The sequence below is a fragment of the Mizuhopecten yessoensis genome, unplaced genomic scaffold (assembly GCF_002113885.1).
Source record: "Mizuhopecten yessoensis strain PY_sf001 unplaced genomic scaffold, ASM211388v2 scaffold9685, whole genome shotgun sequence".
Classification (NCBI taxonomy): domain Eukaryota; kingdom Metazoa; phylum Mollusca; class Bivalvia; order Pectinida; family Pectinidae; genus Mizuhopecten; species Mizuhopecten yessoensis.
Window position 1 is genome coordinate 663,306 of NW_018408171.1, and position 12,656 is coordinate 675,961.

The 12,656-nt window shown below is 35.9% G+C and overlaps 1 protein-coding gene across 7 annotated transcripts in view; it reads right to left on the minus strand.

Moving 5' to 3' along the window:
• Positions 1-12,656, minus strand: part of LOC110458661 (protein inturned-like) — a 50,274-nt gene that overhangs the window by 12,611 nt on the left and 25,007 nt on the right. For 4 of the 7 annotated variants that reach the window (XM_021510473.1, XM_021510475.1, XM_021510477.1 and 1 more), the window contains exons 2-5: positions 10,183-10,420; positions 1,095-1,783; positions 677-759; positions 87-326 (exon numbers count right to left, since the gene is read on the minus strand). In XM_021510473.1, the coding sequence (XP_021366148.1) occupies positions 87-326; positions 677-759; positions 1,095-1,783; positions 10,183-10,304 (1,134 nt within the window). In that variant the 5' untranslated portion in view covers positions 10,305-10,420. Of the gene's footprint in view, positions 1-86; positions 327-676; positions 760-1,094; positions 1,784-3,402; positions 3,693-10,182; positions 10,421-11,881; positions 11,949-12,656 lie in introns of those variants that run through there. The other 3 variants (XM_021510474.1, XM_021510472.1, XM_021510478.1) reach the window with 3 other exon arrangements.

Below are 12,656 nucleotides of genomic sequence, written 5' to 3' on the forward strand. Positions count from 1 at the left end.
CTGAATGTTTCGACAATTCTAGTAATTGAGATTGCTCATGAACCTGGTGCCACCACGTAGTAATATTAATACAGATAGAGACTTACTCTATGATTTTCTGATTCACTGCCTGTGTCCTCCAGCGTAAGGTACATAAACGAGCATAGGCAAGATTGGAATTTGCTGGATAGTACCCCAGTGGTGGTGCCCGTCACCAGCTGGACAATGTCCTCTCCCTCTTGTCGAGGTGGGACTTTTGGGGGCAAGGAATGTATATATGTAGGGAGTGGCACTGGTGGGGGTGTCTGAGGACCAATCACAACAGGCACCTGGAATGTCACTTTTACCTGAAATGAAACAAGCATGACTTATATTAGATTATAGATATGAAAATGTGAAAATTGTTTTGGTTTTGGATATCAGCAACATTCAGACTTAATGCACACTCAGATCATAATTATATTGGTTAGTTTACCTTCATTACAGTTTTAATTTAAAGGTCCATTTAAGAATTAGGTATGTAATACATATAATAAACATACAAGCCCCCCCCCCGGATATAGTTTCCATGTGTATCAGAAGTTTAAAATTAACATCAAGACATAATACTATTGAACATACACTGTTCATAATTTATCATATACACGCTGTAGTAAAAATGTATGATGATATTTCTAGATACATTCATCTTCCTTACCTTTTTGTTTGAAATGGAATTGAAGGTTTTATCAAGGTTCACCCAGGAAACTTCCATATCATTAATACCCAACATCATATCACCTACAAAGGAAAAACCACTGTTGATTAGGCTTGAAACTACTGGTATAATACAGACTCAACATGTACATCCAGCTTGCTTTCGCTGTACAAAAATAATATTCAACAGTCAACAGATCTAAGAGTTGTTCTTAAATTCATACAAACGTTGTTGTCTATCTGTATTCTGATATGAAAGCTATACAGATACATCTGTTAAGTACAGAACTTTTTCACTTGTATTTCAGGTTTTCAGGTATTATATTTGCAAACAGGTAACCAGTTTGCACTTTTAAATTATATCTATTAAGGACACTTTTCTGCACCATTACTTTTATGTGACATGCATGGCTGCCTACCTCTGTGTATCTGCCGACACTTTTCTGCTGCACTCCCGGGAACTACAGCTTGCACAATAACTTTTCTGTCCTTTACAACATTATTGTTGTTGTTGATGCGTGTCTTGTCATTATATTGACACAATTTAATTCCAAACATCTTCTCACACATTTTAATACCTGACATTTGGCCATTTTTACAGTTTTTGTAATTAGGTGATAAATACACATGCTTTATCTTGTCACCATGTTCTTGGTTATTCACATCCTGCTTTGTGTTATGATATTTGTTGTTGATCTGTGGAGAAGAGGTCCATGAATTATAGCCATTCCTGTCCAACTCAACATATTCATCATCAAAGTCTTGGGAAATATACTTAGATTGGTTTTTATGATAACCATTTGAACCAAAACTACTACCATTGGTCTGAACATGTCCATTGACCTTTGGCCTCTGTGCCCCTGTATCTGTATGAAGACCATTTTGCCTTCCTTTATAGAAGTTATTTTTTGGAGGCTCCCCTAGCCTGCTGCTGAAGGTTTGGTTGGAGTCATCACTGTGGTCCAGTGAGCCGTTGCTGTGGTGAAATGATCCACTGCTGGGATGTGGCGGCTGCTGAACATGTCCATTGCCATGACTTCCATTTACATCAACATAGAACAGATCTCCTTGCTGTCTCACATGTGAAGTCCAACTCTCCTGAACTTTACTGAAAATATATTACAGAAACAAATGTATAGAACTAATAAAATGCATGAAACTAAATTTACCATCATGTTGTGTATTATATTATCAAGCTTGCTATTTAGAATGCATTTGATCATATTTTCAAACCAAATACTGACTCAGAGACTCTACCATAACATTTCTGTCTTCTTTCTATTGCTTTATACAAAGTATTGCATCAATGTGAACTTGCAATTGGGTGTTCGTAATACATATGTACACTGTGTACATGAATTATTAATTCAGATCAGCATATTGAACTAAGATTGTAATTGACTTTCAGACCTTTTGGCAGACTCTTGACAATATGTTCCTGACTCCTGGTTTTGGAAGGACATGTTATGTCTATGAATCAATTATGTTTTCACCCAAAACTTTAGTGAAAATCTGATTTTCTAAGCTCCCAAAAATCCCTGACTTTCATGTGCACATTAAACAATTGATACTCAATTAGTCTAGCAGTTTAAATACTGCATTATGCCAATTGTTATATGTGAATAAAAAGAATCAAGACCATCATAAAATGAGCATTATCCAGAGATAGATTTGAAATGAACTGGCTAAAACTGACGGGGTCATTCTGTCTAGCACAGAGGTACATGCATTTTTTATGAAGAGAAAATATATGAGGAGATCAGATGTACAATATTTTATAGGGTTTACTTATGTACAGTCACTACCATTTTTCTTTGTAACCAGAAAGAGAGGATAAATATTTCTAGAATTTTTATACAACATATGTACATGCAGGTCTCATAGATTTTCTGGAAATATTAAAAGTTAAGAAGATAGGCCATCCATACAGTAGAAAAGGACTGGACTCCAAAAAAAACTTTACACAATAAACTGTTCACTATACATGTCCATGGCAACTTTTTTTCAAGAGAACTTCATGACCATGTCGGTCAGTTTGATTTTGTTAATCAATAAATATGGCATGAGCATGTATTGTTAAACTGAAACTGCAACTCTCAATGTTGCCGAAGGTATAGCTCTCCTCCATGGATTACATCTATGTTACACTCAATTTTCAATTATACATAACATACAAATATATATAATATATATATATCACTACAATTGAAGTGTTGTATATGTAATTGAGTATGCAACATTTTATTTTTTAGTTTATCTGATAAAGCTTAAGAATTCAATCCGAATTTAAGAAGGATTTCACAGCTTAAGTTTATTTTCGTATTTAAAGGTCTCACTTTTGCATTTGTGTAAACAATCTCATTAAACAAACAACAATAATCTCCCACAGCCAGTCACAACACTGTGACGGGATTATGGTCATAAAAACAACACAAGCTTTGCAACGATGTGTCGTCGGTCGTGCAGCGTATCTATCTTGGGGTTGCTTCCTAGCTTATAGTGAGTCAGTGACTGCCTGAGACAAACGGACTACCTGTCTGTGGGCATGTAATCCGATACAGACACTGCTTTGTTATTGTGTTCAATCAGTGCATTCACTCCATTTACTCGGAGATTCAGGCCGTGTAATCACAAAAATGAGCACATATTTCAAATCCGTAGCACATCAAATATAAAACTGAACTGTTTACACCGATTATTTACCGCATACACATCATGAACACTTACTCTGACTTGCCAAAAGTAGTGAGTGTTCTGTCAAAACTTGTTGGTGTCCATGTTTGGTGACCCCTTTCTGTACCGAGGTCCCATTTCCGCGGTGACGTCTCTCTAAGTGTTTGACTTAAAACTCCCTGTTCCAATTTGGGATCATAAAAAGGCCCTAATCGCGCGTGATGGGCCATATTATGACGTTTCCTACATCAAATGTAGTTAAAATAACTTATATTTTCACTCGTTCACCTTTCCTTGTCCTCCATTTTGTTTACATCCGGGGATTTATTTTGATAAGGGGGTTACTTGCCTCACTTCGTCAAGAAGAGGACAAAGGGAAGTAACTACAATTCGCCTATGTACACCAATACACACGTATTTTTTCTTTCTTTCTTTATAATTTAACATGTAAGCAGTAGCAGATTTAATACAAAAGGTTAAAGTCAAAGTAGAAACGTATAAGATCAATGGAGTGGTGATATAAATACGTCTCTGCCCGAGGGCAGGATAACAAACTTTCAGTAGTCGTAGTACATTAGGATATAACAAATCAATTAACTAAATAATCAGTGATAAAAGGATCAATAGTTATGTTTTTAAACAGACATTTAAATCAAGAAAAAATATAGACTGTATGGCGTATATTTAAACCACAGATCACGACCGTTCCTGTCTATATACCGTTGTACTTTCATTTTCAGAAATTTGAAGATTAAAATTTTATTTTTAAGTAAGCTTTAAACAGACAAACATATATTTGAAGATCTTTTGGAGTATTGTTTTAATATTTGGAGCTCTTTGCAAGAAGATAGCAACACAACCCCAGGAAATTTAATATTAGAAAATATTTTGTAACCTATCTGTAACAACAAATACATTAAAACGAATATGAAGTGCTTCATACACAGCAGTGGGGTAAAAGCAGATGTATTTTTTTTGTAATTGATTTACATGACGAATTGGGATGTTTCGATCTCACTTTTAAATCCTTTCAAAAGAAGTTCCACTTGCAGATCAAAAATATTTATCCATGCCATTACGAATGTAATTATAAGGTTAAATAATAGAAAGTTAACAAGGATTAAATAATACACATATCATTTATATGAAGGTAACTGAAAGAGTTATTAAAGTATTTAGTAATATTTTGCTTGAGAAGTACAAATAAATTCTCAATAACATATTGACATTGGAAGATAACTGTACCCAGATCACAGTGACATCATTTTTTCACTCAGACGTTTTCTGTAACGGGCGTTACCGCTTTACAATGTTTCCAATTTTATTTAATGCATAGAATTATAATCGCGAATACATTGCTAATGAAAATAAATATTGTCGAAACAGAACTAGTTTGTTTTTTTGTAATAAAAAAGGACACTTTAAAACATCATGGGACTGTATACACGTAGACAAACATTTGATTAAATTGAGAGAAGCAAAGTTGATGATACCATGGCCACCCATATGTTTCAGTCTTTTTGTTTTTACGACATGATGATAATTGGGGACATTAGCTTTCTTACTAATAAACCAGTATATTTACAAATGTTAATGCAAAGATGAAATCCCGTCCTGTTCCAAAATCATCGAATGTCGATGTCTTTTTCTTCACACTTCTCAAAAAGCAACCAAACGGAAACTGAAATGGACACTATCAAGAGACTGGATCTTTCTTAAGCTTCTTAATTTATTCTTTTTATGTCGTACAATCAATGCACTATGCAAATCTTAAATTTATGTATTTGTATATTTTCAAATGTATACTGTTATACATGTTATTGTGATTTGAAAAAAAATGGAATATAAAAAGACGAACTTTTAAACATTTCTTATCCGTAACCATTATGCGTCCCAGGTGAACTTTGTTATCACGTTTTTAACACGAGTTAGTTCCCTTACCCCGTGATATTTGACTGATGCTACTGTTCAATATTATTTTGGAGGCGATTTATTTTACAAATTACGACAGGATAATTTTTTCTTCACACTTCTCAAAAAGCAACCAAACGGAAACTGAAATGGACACTATCAAGAAAAAAAAATGGAATATAAAAAGACGAACTTTTAAACATTTCTTATCCGTAACCATTATGCGTCCCAGGTGAACTTTGTTATCACGTTTTTAACACGAGTTAGTTCCCTTACCCCGTGATATTTGACTGATGCTACTGTTCAATATTATTTTGGAGGCGATTTATTTTACAAATTACGACAGGATAATTTTACAACCATTGCATTATTCAAGCTTAAAATTAATTAACTGGTTATCGCTACAACTTGATATTTTGATAGGAACAAAATTGAGCTTGATATTGTAGCGGTTGTGGAGATGGTTAACATACAGGAACCGCTATAATTATTTAAAATTAATCATGTCAAAAAGGATAAAATACATATTATTTACTGATACTCTGATTTCTTTCTGCAATATTTGTTTTTAAATGTATCAATCCCTAAATTAGCAGTCGTACATAGTACCAGCCACGTATTTAACTATGTAAGAAAAAGTGAGTCGCATTGATCATATTTAACTTTCCCAGTGTATATTATATCCATAAGCAGTTCATATACGACTGCGCAATATATTACTACAATTTCCCCCGAGTCAGCAGTTTCATTTACATTTTGTCCCATTTTCTATCCCAGTTAAATTAATTAATGGTCATGTAAACCCTACGGTACTGTTTGCTTACTCCTACTGCCATATACGTCTTCCTGTAATTCGATCTATACAAAGTATTAATTAGAAGTCCTATATATATGTTTTGTGAGACAGTGAGACAGCTTGTCGTCCAAGATATATCATCGTTGTAGTGACTTGGATATGGGGATCACACTATGTGTACACACGGAGGGCTCGCGCCTTACCACGAAGTGGCACGAGAAAACATCGCACCTATGTATGACACCAGAACAATATACTGTAGTATACATGTTTACTATGACAAGTAGGTATGCTAATATTTGACACGGAAATCAAATCTGCACGTTTCGTTCGCGTACTTGATACTGCACGTCTACCACTAGTACCGTGAGCGTGTGCTGAATTGTTTATGCTGAAATGGTGATACGCAGTCTGCAGTGTCATATGAAACGTTTCAACTGAGAAAATAATATGGAGAGACGAAATAAACATCAGACACGAATCAGCTGTGCACTAAATAATAGGATATATAGAAAACGCCAGTGCATATATATACAATAATAGTTAGAAAAATATCTTCTGCTTGAAAACGATGAGACGGAGATGTGCCCAATCAAAATAAGCTTCAATAGGAGATAATAATTGTTTTTGGACTAATACAATATTAATGAATTGAGATATGTATATAAACATACATATATTTACGGTCTCGTACTCTAAATCACAGAGGTACTGTAATATACTACCTCTTTCAACACACATACATATAAAAGAGCATGATTCTTTCTGATACTCTGGATAACCCAATGTCCTAAGTTCGTGCTGTGTCTAGAATAACTCACGAGGGGCAGTACAACGTTGCTGACGTGAAGTACTCTCATAGCAAACTGATATCAAAATTCAATATCTGTTCTACGTGTTCAAGATTAATGTTCTGCTCGTTTTGTTTGAAATGAGTTTATAATTCAATGCGGTTTTTTAGTTTGATAATTATGACGCTATAATTATTGTTTTTTTTTGTTTAAGCTGATGTTATAATTCATGTCGTGTTTGCATTTTTTAGGATGCTGTTTTATTCAATGTTCTGTTCGTTTACATTAAGATAATATTAAGATTCAAGATTTGGCTCGTTTTGTTTAAGATAATGTTAAATGATAAACATTATCTTAAACAAAACGAGCCAAATCTTGAATTTTCTTGAATAAAACGAGCGAATTCAATATTCGCTCGTTTTATTTAAGGACTAGGTGATGTTATGATTTAATATCCTGCTTGGTTTCAAAGGCAGTTCTATTCAGTGTTCTGTTAGTTTAGATAGTCACTGTCTCTCTCCTCTCGTTATTGTATCGATGCTGTAACTCAGTTACCTGCTGGTTTTGTTTTTTATGATGCTCTACCTTAATGACCTATTGGTTTTGTTAATATGACACTATAACTCAATGTTGTGTTCGACTATGGTTACCCATTCTTTATAAAGGTAGCTGTACTTCTGTACATTAGTATAGTTAGGAATGACACCATTTTATGATTTGCTCGTTTTTATTTTCCTAATTAGAATTATACAGCGAGCAAGTTCGATTCAAGATTTCAACTAGTATGCAAACATTGCACAAGGGAAATTGCCATGGTTGTATTTATGTATATTTTGAAATAGGTCTCTATGAATCCAAATATAATTATGAATGGTTTCTCACCGATTATTTTTTATAATTTTACAAGCAATCCATGCAAGTGTGTAACCTGATAAGTCACTGAAGAGACTAGTCATCAATCACCTGGCTTTATACACACATCACCTGAAGAACCCATACCCATATTCCAGGTGTTCATATGCACATAATCTGCTGTGATTACACCGAGATGGAATACGAGCTGCATGGACTACAGAAAAGTGGTTTCACGTACAGCATAAAATAAAATAATTCAATTAATCTTCGTAGTACAAAAAGGTGTCAGGAGCACAAAGCTACCAAAAAGTGAAACCGGTGTCAATGAATCGTATCTACTTTGATGACGTCAGTAATAATGTACATATATAAAAGTACACATGTACTGCTCCTGTATTTAATTGCGTATCACGTAGGATAGACAACGGACACCAGGTGTGGGGGTCTAATCCCTAAGACCCCGTCGAAGGCTAGTGTTAAACTCACACGGGAGACAACTCTCTTCCTGGATTACTGTAATATGAGCGGAGCGGAGTTGACGGTTAACAGAATCACAACGTCTATCGATAACAGATCTTGCGTGTTAAGTTCTAGACTGACACTTAATTACACCAAACTCATATTTGTCGATCTTACAGATAAGCAATTATCACTTTTCTTTACAGATATTCTTTTCTCCGACTGAGGTATCCGTAATATCAATGAATGGGACGAGTATGGTGTAATTGGTGCATACATTAGACTGATTGTATGGGGGATAATTCCCACAGTCAGTCCACACCTGTAGCAGATCGTTAACATCCGAGGGTATGCTCAGGTGAGTCATCGAGTACATAGCCAAGGTAACTCTCCGGGTAGCTTCCAAAGGATTCCACCACGAACTAAACTTTCATAAAGTATACACAAGTCCATTTAGAAAATCATCACTGGTGATATATCAAAGAGAAGATCAGATCACATCATGATCAAGAGAACATCCTCAAATTGTTCACCAAACGCCATTCACAAGTCTTCATTAAACATGTCTTTCGCGTATCTTTTAACTAGCCATCTGAAGAAGTTTTCGTTGTTGATTGATACATCGTTTCCGTATCACTCCAGGAATACTATTTCTAATTTTCGTTGTAATCAATGCTATATCATATACACAATGTTAAGATATTAATGGTTTATCAGATGTGATCAGAATTTTCTGATCGCTATCTGTTTATGCACATAAAACCATTCCATAGGTCCCACATACACCTAAATCCTGGCCATCATTGATGCGCTATGGAGTCTTGGAAGTGCTATGGAGTCTTGGAAGTGCTATGGCGGTGATGTGTCTAGTGCATCGTTAACTGACATTATATCTCATACAACCTTGGCACAGACTGTGTTTATGTAATTTTGGAGACCAAAGTTTAACAACACTGTCAGAGTTTTTGGATTCACGTTTGCTCTAGATTTAGAGTTTCCTCTGGCCCTGACATCAGACTTAGACATTTTGACAAATAGATGTCTGGTATCTGTCTGTCAAATTGTCTTAAGTCTAGCGTCAGGGCCGGCCAGAGGGAACTCGGGTTATTGTAACAGTTGATATGTTGTCATTGCAGTTTATTTTAATGGAAAAAGACAAAACCTTTCTGTTTTACAGTTAGGTATTGTGTATATTGAGCTGTTTCACCTCTTCCACTTACTACACAATGAGGGAAATGAACTCGTATAATAAGACTTATTCAGAAAAGATTTACTGACCAACTCCTAGACGAGGCTAACTTAGAAGATACGCTAAACCTATGCACTAAGTGTATAAGGACATCTGACAAGGACGTGCAGCTAGGGGAACGGGACGATACGAGACTTGGTTTGATTTGTTCGGTAATTTACTTCTTCACAGCAGCCAAGGTCATGTGACGACGTTGTCCATTGATAACAGCAAATCAACATCAAATGGTATCTTCTACAGAGTCCTTAATGAGAGGCACAGAAGTCGGCAATTCTACAGGGCCCATCACATCTGCCGCCTTCGGTACAGAAGGCCAGTTATTATCTTAAAAGTTCACAATACTGTATGGGCACAGACACATCAACGTGAAGGAAACAATTGTTTGGAGAATGAGCGAGGAACAAGCAGAAAGAACCATTAGTGTGCCAGATCTAAGACTTGTAACGACGGTTGTCTGCAGTGATGCCAAAAAAACAACTGATAGGTCGTCACCACACGGAACTGTCCTAGTCAGAGAAGAGTTGTGGTTTAAGGAGAAGGTAGCATTGGTAAACCTGTATACCAAGAAGTTTACAGTAGAGGTAATCCTATAGTGCAATATAAATAACAGTGGAACTTCCAGACTTCATTAATGGTAGTGGAACCAAAGATAGCAGTGTGGTGAATAATTCATGTGAATAAATATAACGCGAATGTTTTAGACTAATATTTTTATTTTATTTTTTTGTCTTCCCATTGTTACAAGACTGTTGCTAACTTATTTATGCTCTTACCTTCGGGAGAGAATACTCCGAATTCCATCAAAATCGTCCAAGCTGGATCGTTTCCTATACCTCGAGATGGGGGTTTTCAGACCAAACATACTGCGTCTGAAAGGAGTTCTATTGGGTGCCATTTAGACCTTTATTCCTCCTCTGAAGACACGGGGAGTCGTCTGCTTGTTCCACCGGCTGCTGGTCCTGTGGAGGCGTAGATTGCACGCTTTCGCTTTTACCATTGTGACATTTTCCTCTGAAAAGAAAAGAGATATTGTTCTTTGATACGAAACACGACACGTTACGTTTTTTTCCAAATTTGTTTTGCCACTTCGGGGGTAATTTTGGCCGTCAAATCTCCTGATTGGGCAGATGTGTACGGTGTGGAACTGCTACACTGTCAGCACGCGATGTTTCGTGGCTACTCTTACCTACCCGGCTATCAATAGCGGGTAATTACCCCAGACCAATGATCGTCTACGTGAGAGTTTACTAACGCCTCGCTTGGCCGCCGTGTACACTATAATACAAAGGGTTACTTCACAGCTCCCTTCCTACTCCCATCCCCCAAACACCAGTCCGGAACAAGACGACATTTCCTCAAACCACAACCCACTAATACACGGACGATTTCGACTTCTATGAATACATGTTTGTTTATTTTTGTGAAATGTGATAGGTCGCATTAAGTTTCATTCATAAATTTGTCAACGTTATTTATGTTATAGAATCATTTTCTGTTTGGACAAATATGCGACATTGTTGGTACTATTTTACAAGGTGACACTAAGGATAATGCTTCTTTTGTCGTCCGTATGAATTACACAGTGATAAAGGTTAAGATATCGGAAAAGGAATAGGGATTCCACAGACCCAACAAAGGGCTTTTAAACATCTGCAACAAAACCGAAAGGATATCCCACTGAGAGTGAGCCCAGAGGCGCTGGTTGGAGTGGGGACGCGCGGGACAGTTGATAGCCATGGCCATTAAACACACATCACATTCTGATCGATGAATATTTGTGTTTGGTGTTTCTGTTAATATGTTATCGAAACCATTATTCTAGTATGACACTTGCTGGTACATTTTTAATTACCAAAATATCATTCACCACTTATTGATAAATCGTTATCATGACATAATATAGACATAATGTCCATTATTATTCATATGATACTTTAGTCAAACCTCGATAGATGTTCCTCGTTTCATCTGTCACCCGCTTTCCACCAGCTTATATGACAATTCCCATTAACCTCGCTCCTCTCGATGTATCGCCAAACCCATTTATAACGCCACAATTTGTCTGAGAAAATGGTAACGGAATAACGGGATTTCGCGATTATTGTCTAGTTGATTTCCACTTCCCATGCGGTATTCTTTAAAGATAACCATTATACATACTAGACAGGGCTATGCCTATCCTAAGATACATCATTATCTAGAATGGCATAACATATTTCTTCAATTGCCAAAAAAAATGTTGTTTTTTTTCTTTGTTTTATTTTCTTTCAAAAAAGTATGTTGCCGACACTTAGATAGAATTACAATATTTCTATATATATATAACAAATGCAAATTTGTCACTGAAAATATGCATAAACGTGTCTGTATTTATTTATTGTATAACCGTTATAGTTAAATTAAAGGCGACAAGGTGTTTGTTAATATAATTTGTTAACTGATGTAAGACAAAATTCAAGTACTATAGCTTACCAGTTGTTAGCGCAGTTTCCCGGTGTGATATTTACCAGACCACAAATCGTAACAGTAATACATGTACATGAACGCCTCGTCCTGTTGACAGTCAATCTAACAACCTCCGTGTGACTGATATGTTCATTACCTTCCCTATTTATCTATTAGTATGCAAGTGTATTTTTAGATATATTCTGTTCACAAAGAAAAGAGTTATTTTTACTTTCACCCATTCAAGTTGGTAATAATCCCTTATTATCGTCCCTTAAAATAATATAGACCGACCGATAGCAATACGAGACTAAGATGTCTCACACGGTCCTAGTTATTGAGGGCGTCAATTGTCTTAGGTAAAACTCTCTCTCCTTTGCACAACAAAAAATAATAAATCTTATTGTTTGTTTTTCGTTTTAAGGTATATTGCGGTGACATGCCCGATCCGTTCTGACACTAATCTTAGCCAGAATGAGATAATTTGTAAAGAGTTGGAGGCGTGAGCGATTGTTGTTTGCTTTCACAACAAAAGTATACTTGATCACTGATCACGCTTCAATATCGCTCAGTTGATTGTCAATTTGTATACAGCGCCGTAGGTTTTAGGTTTCCAATGACACATATAACTGCCAGGTAACACTGTTTGTTCGCGCTAATTAACTACCTTTTATTGTTTTGGTGTTACTGGATTCCGAAATATCCATTGAACAACAATAAATGGTGGATATGTTTTCTTTAGAATACTTATTTAAAGGAAAGTATTTGGTTGGAGTAATATATTGGAGTAATGGTGGTGACT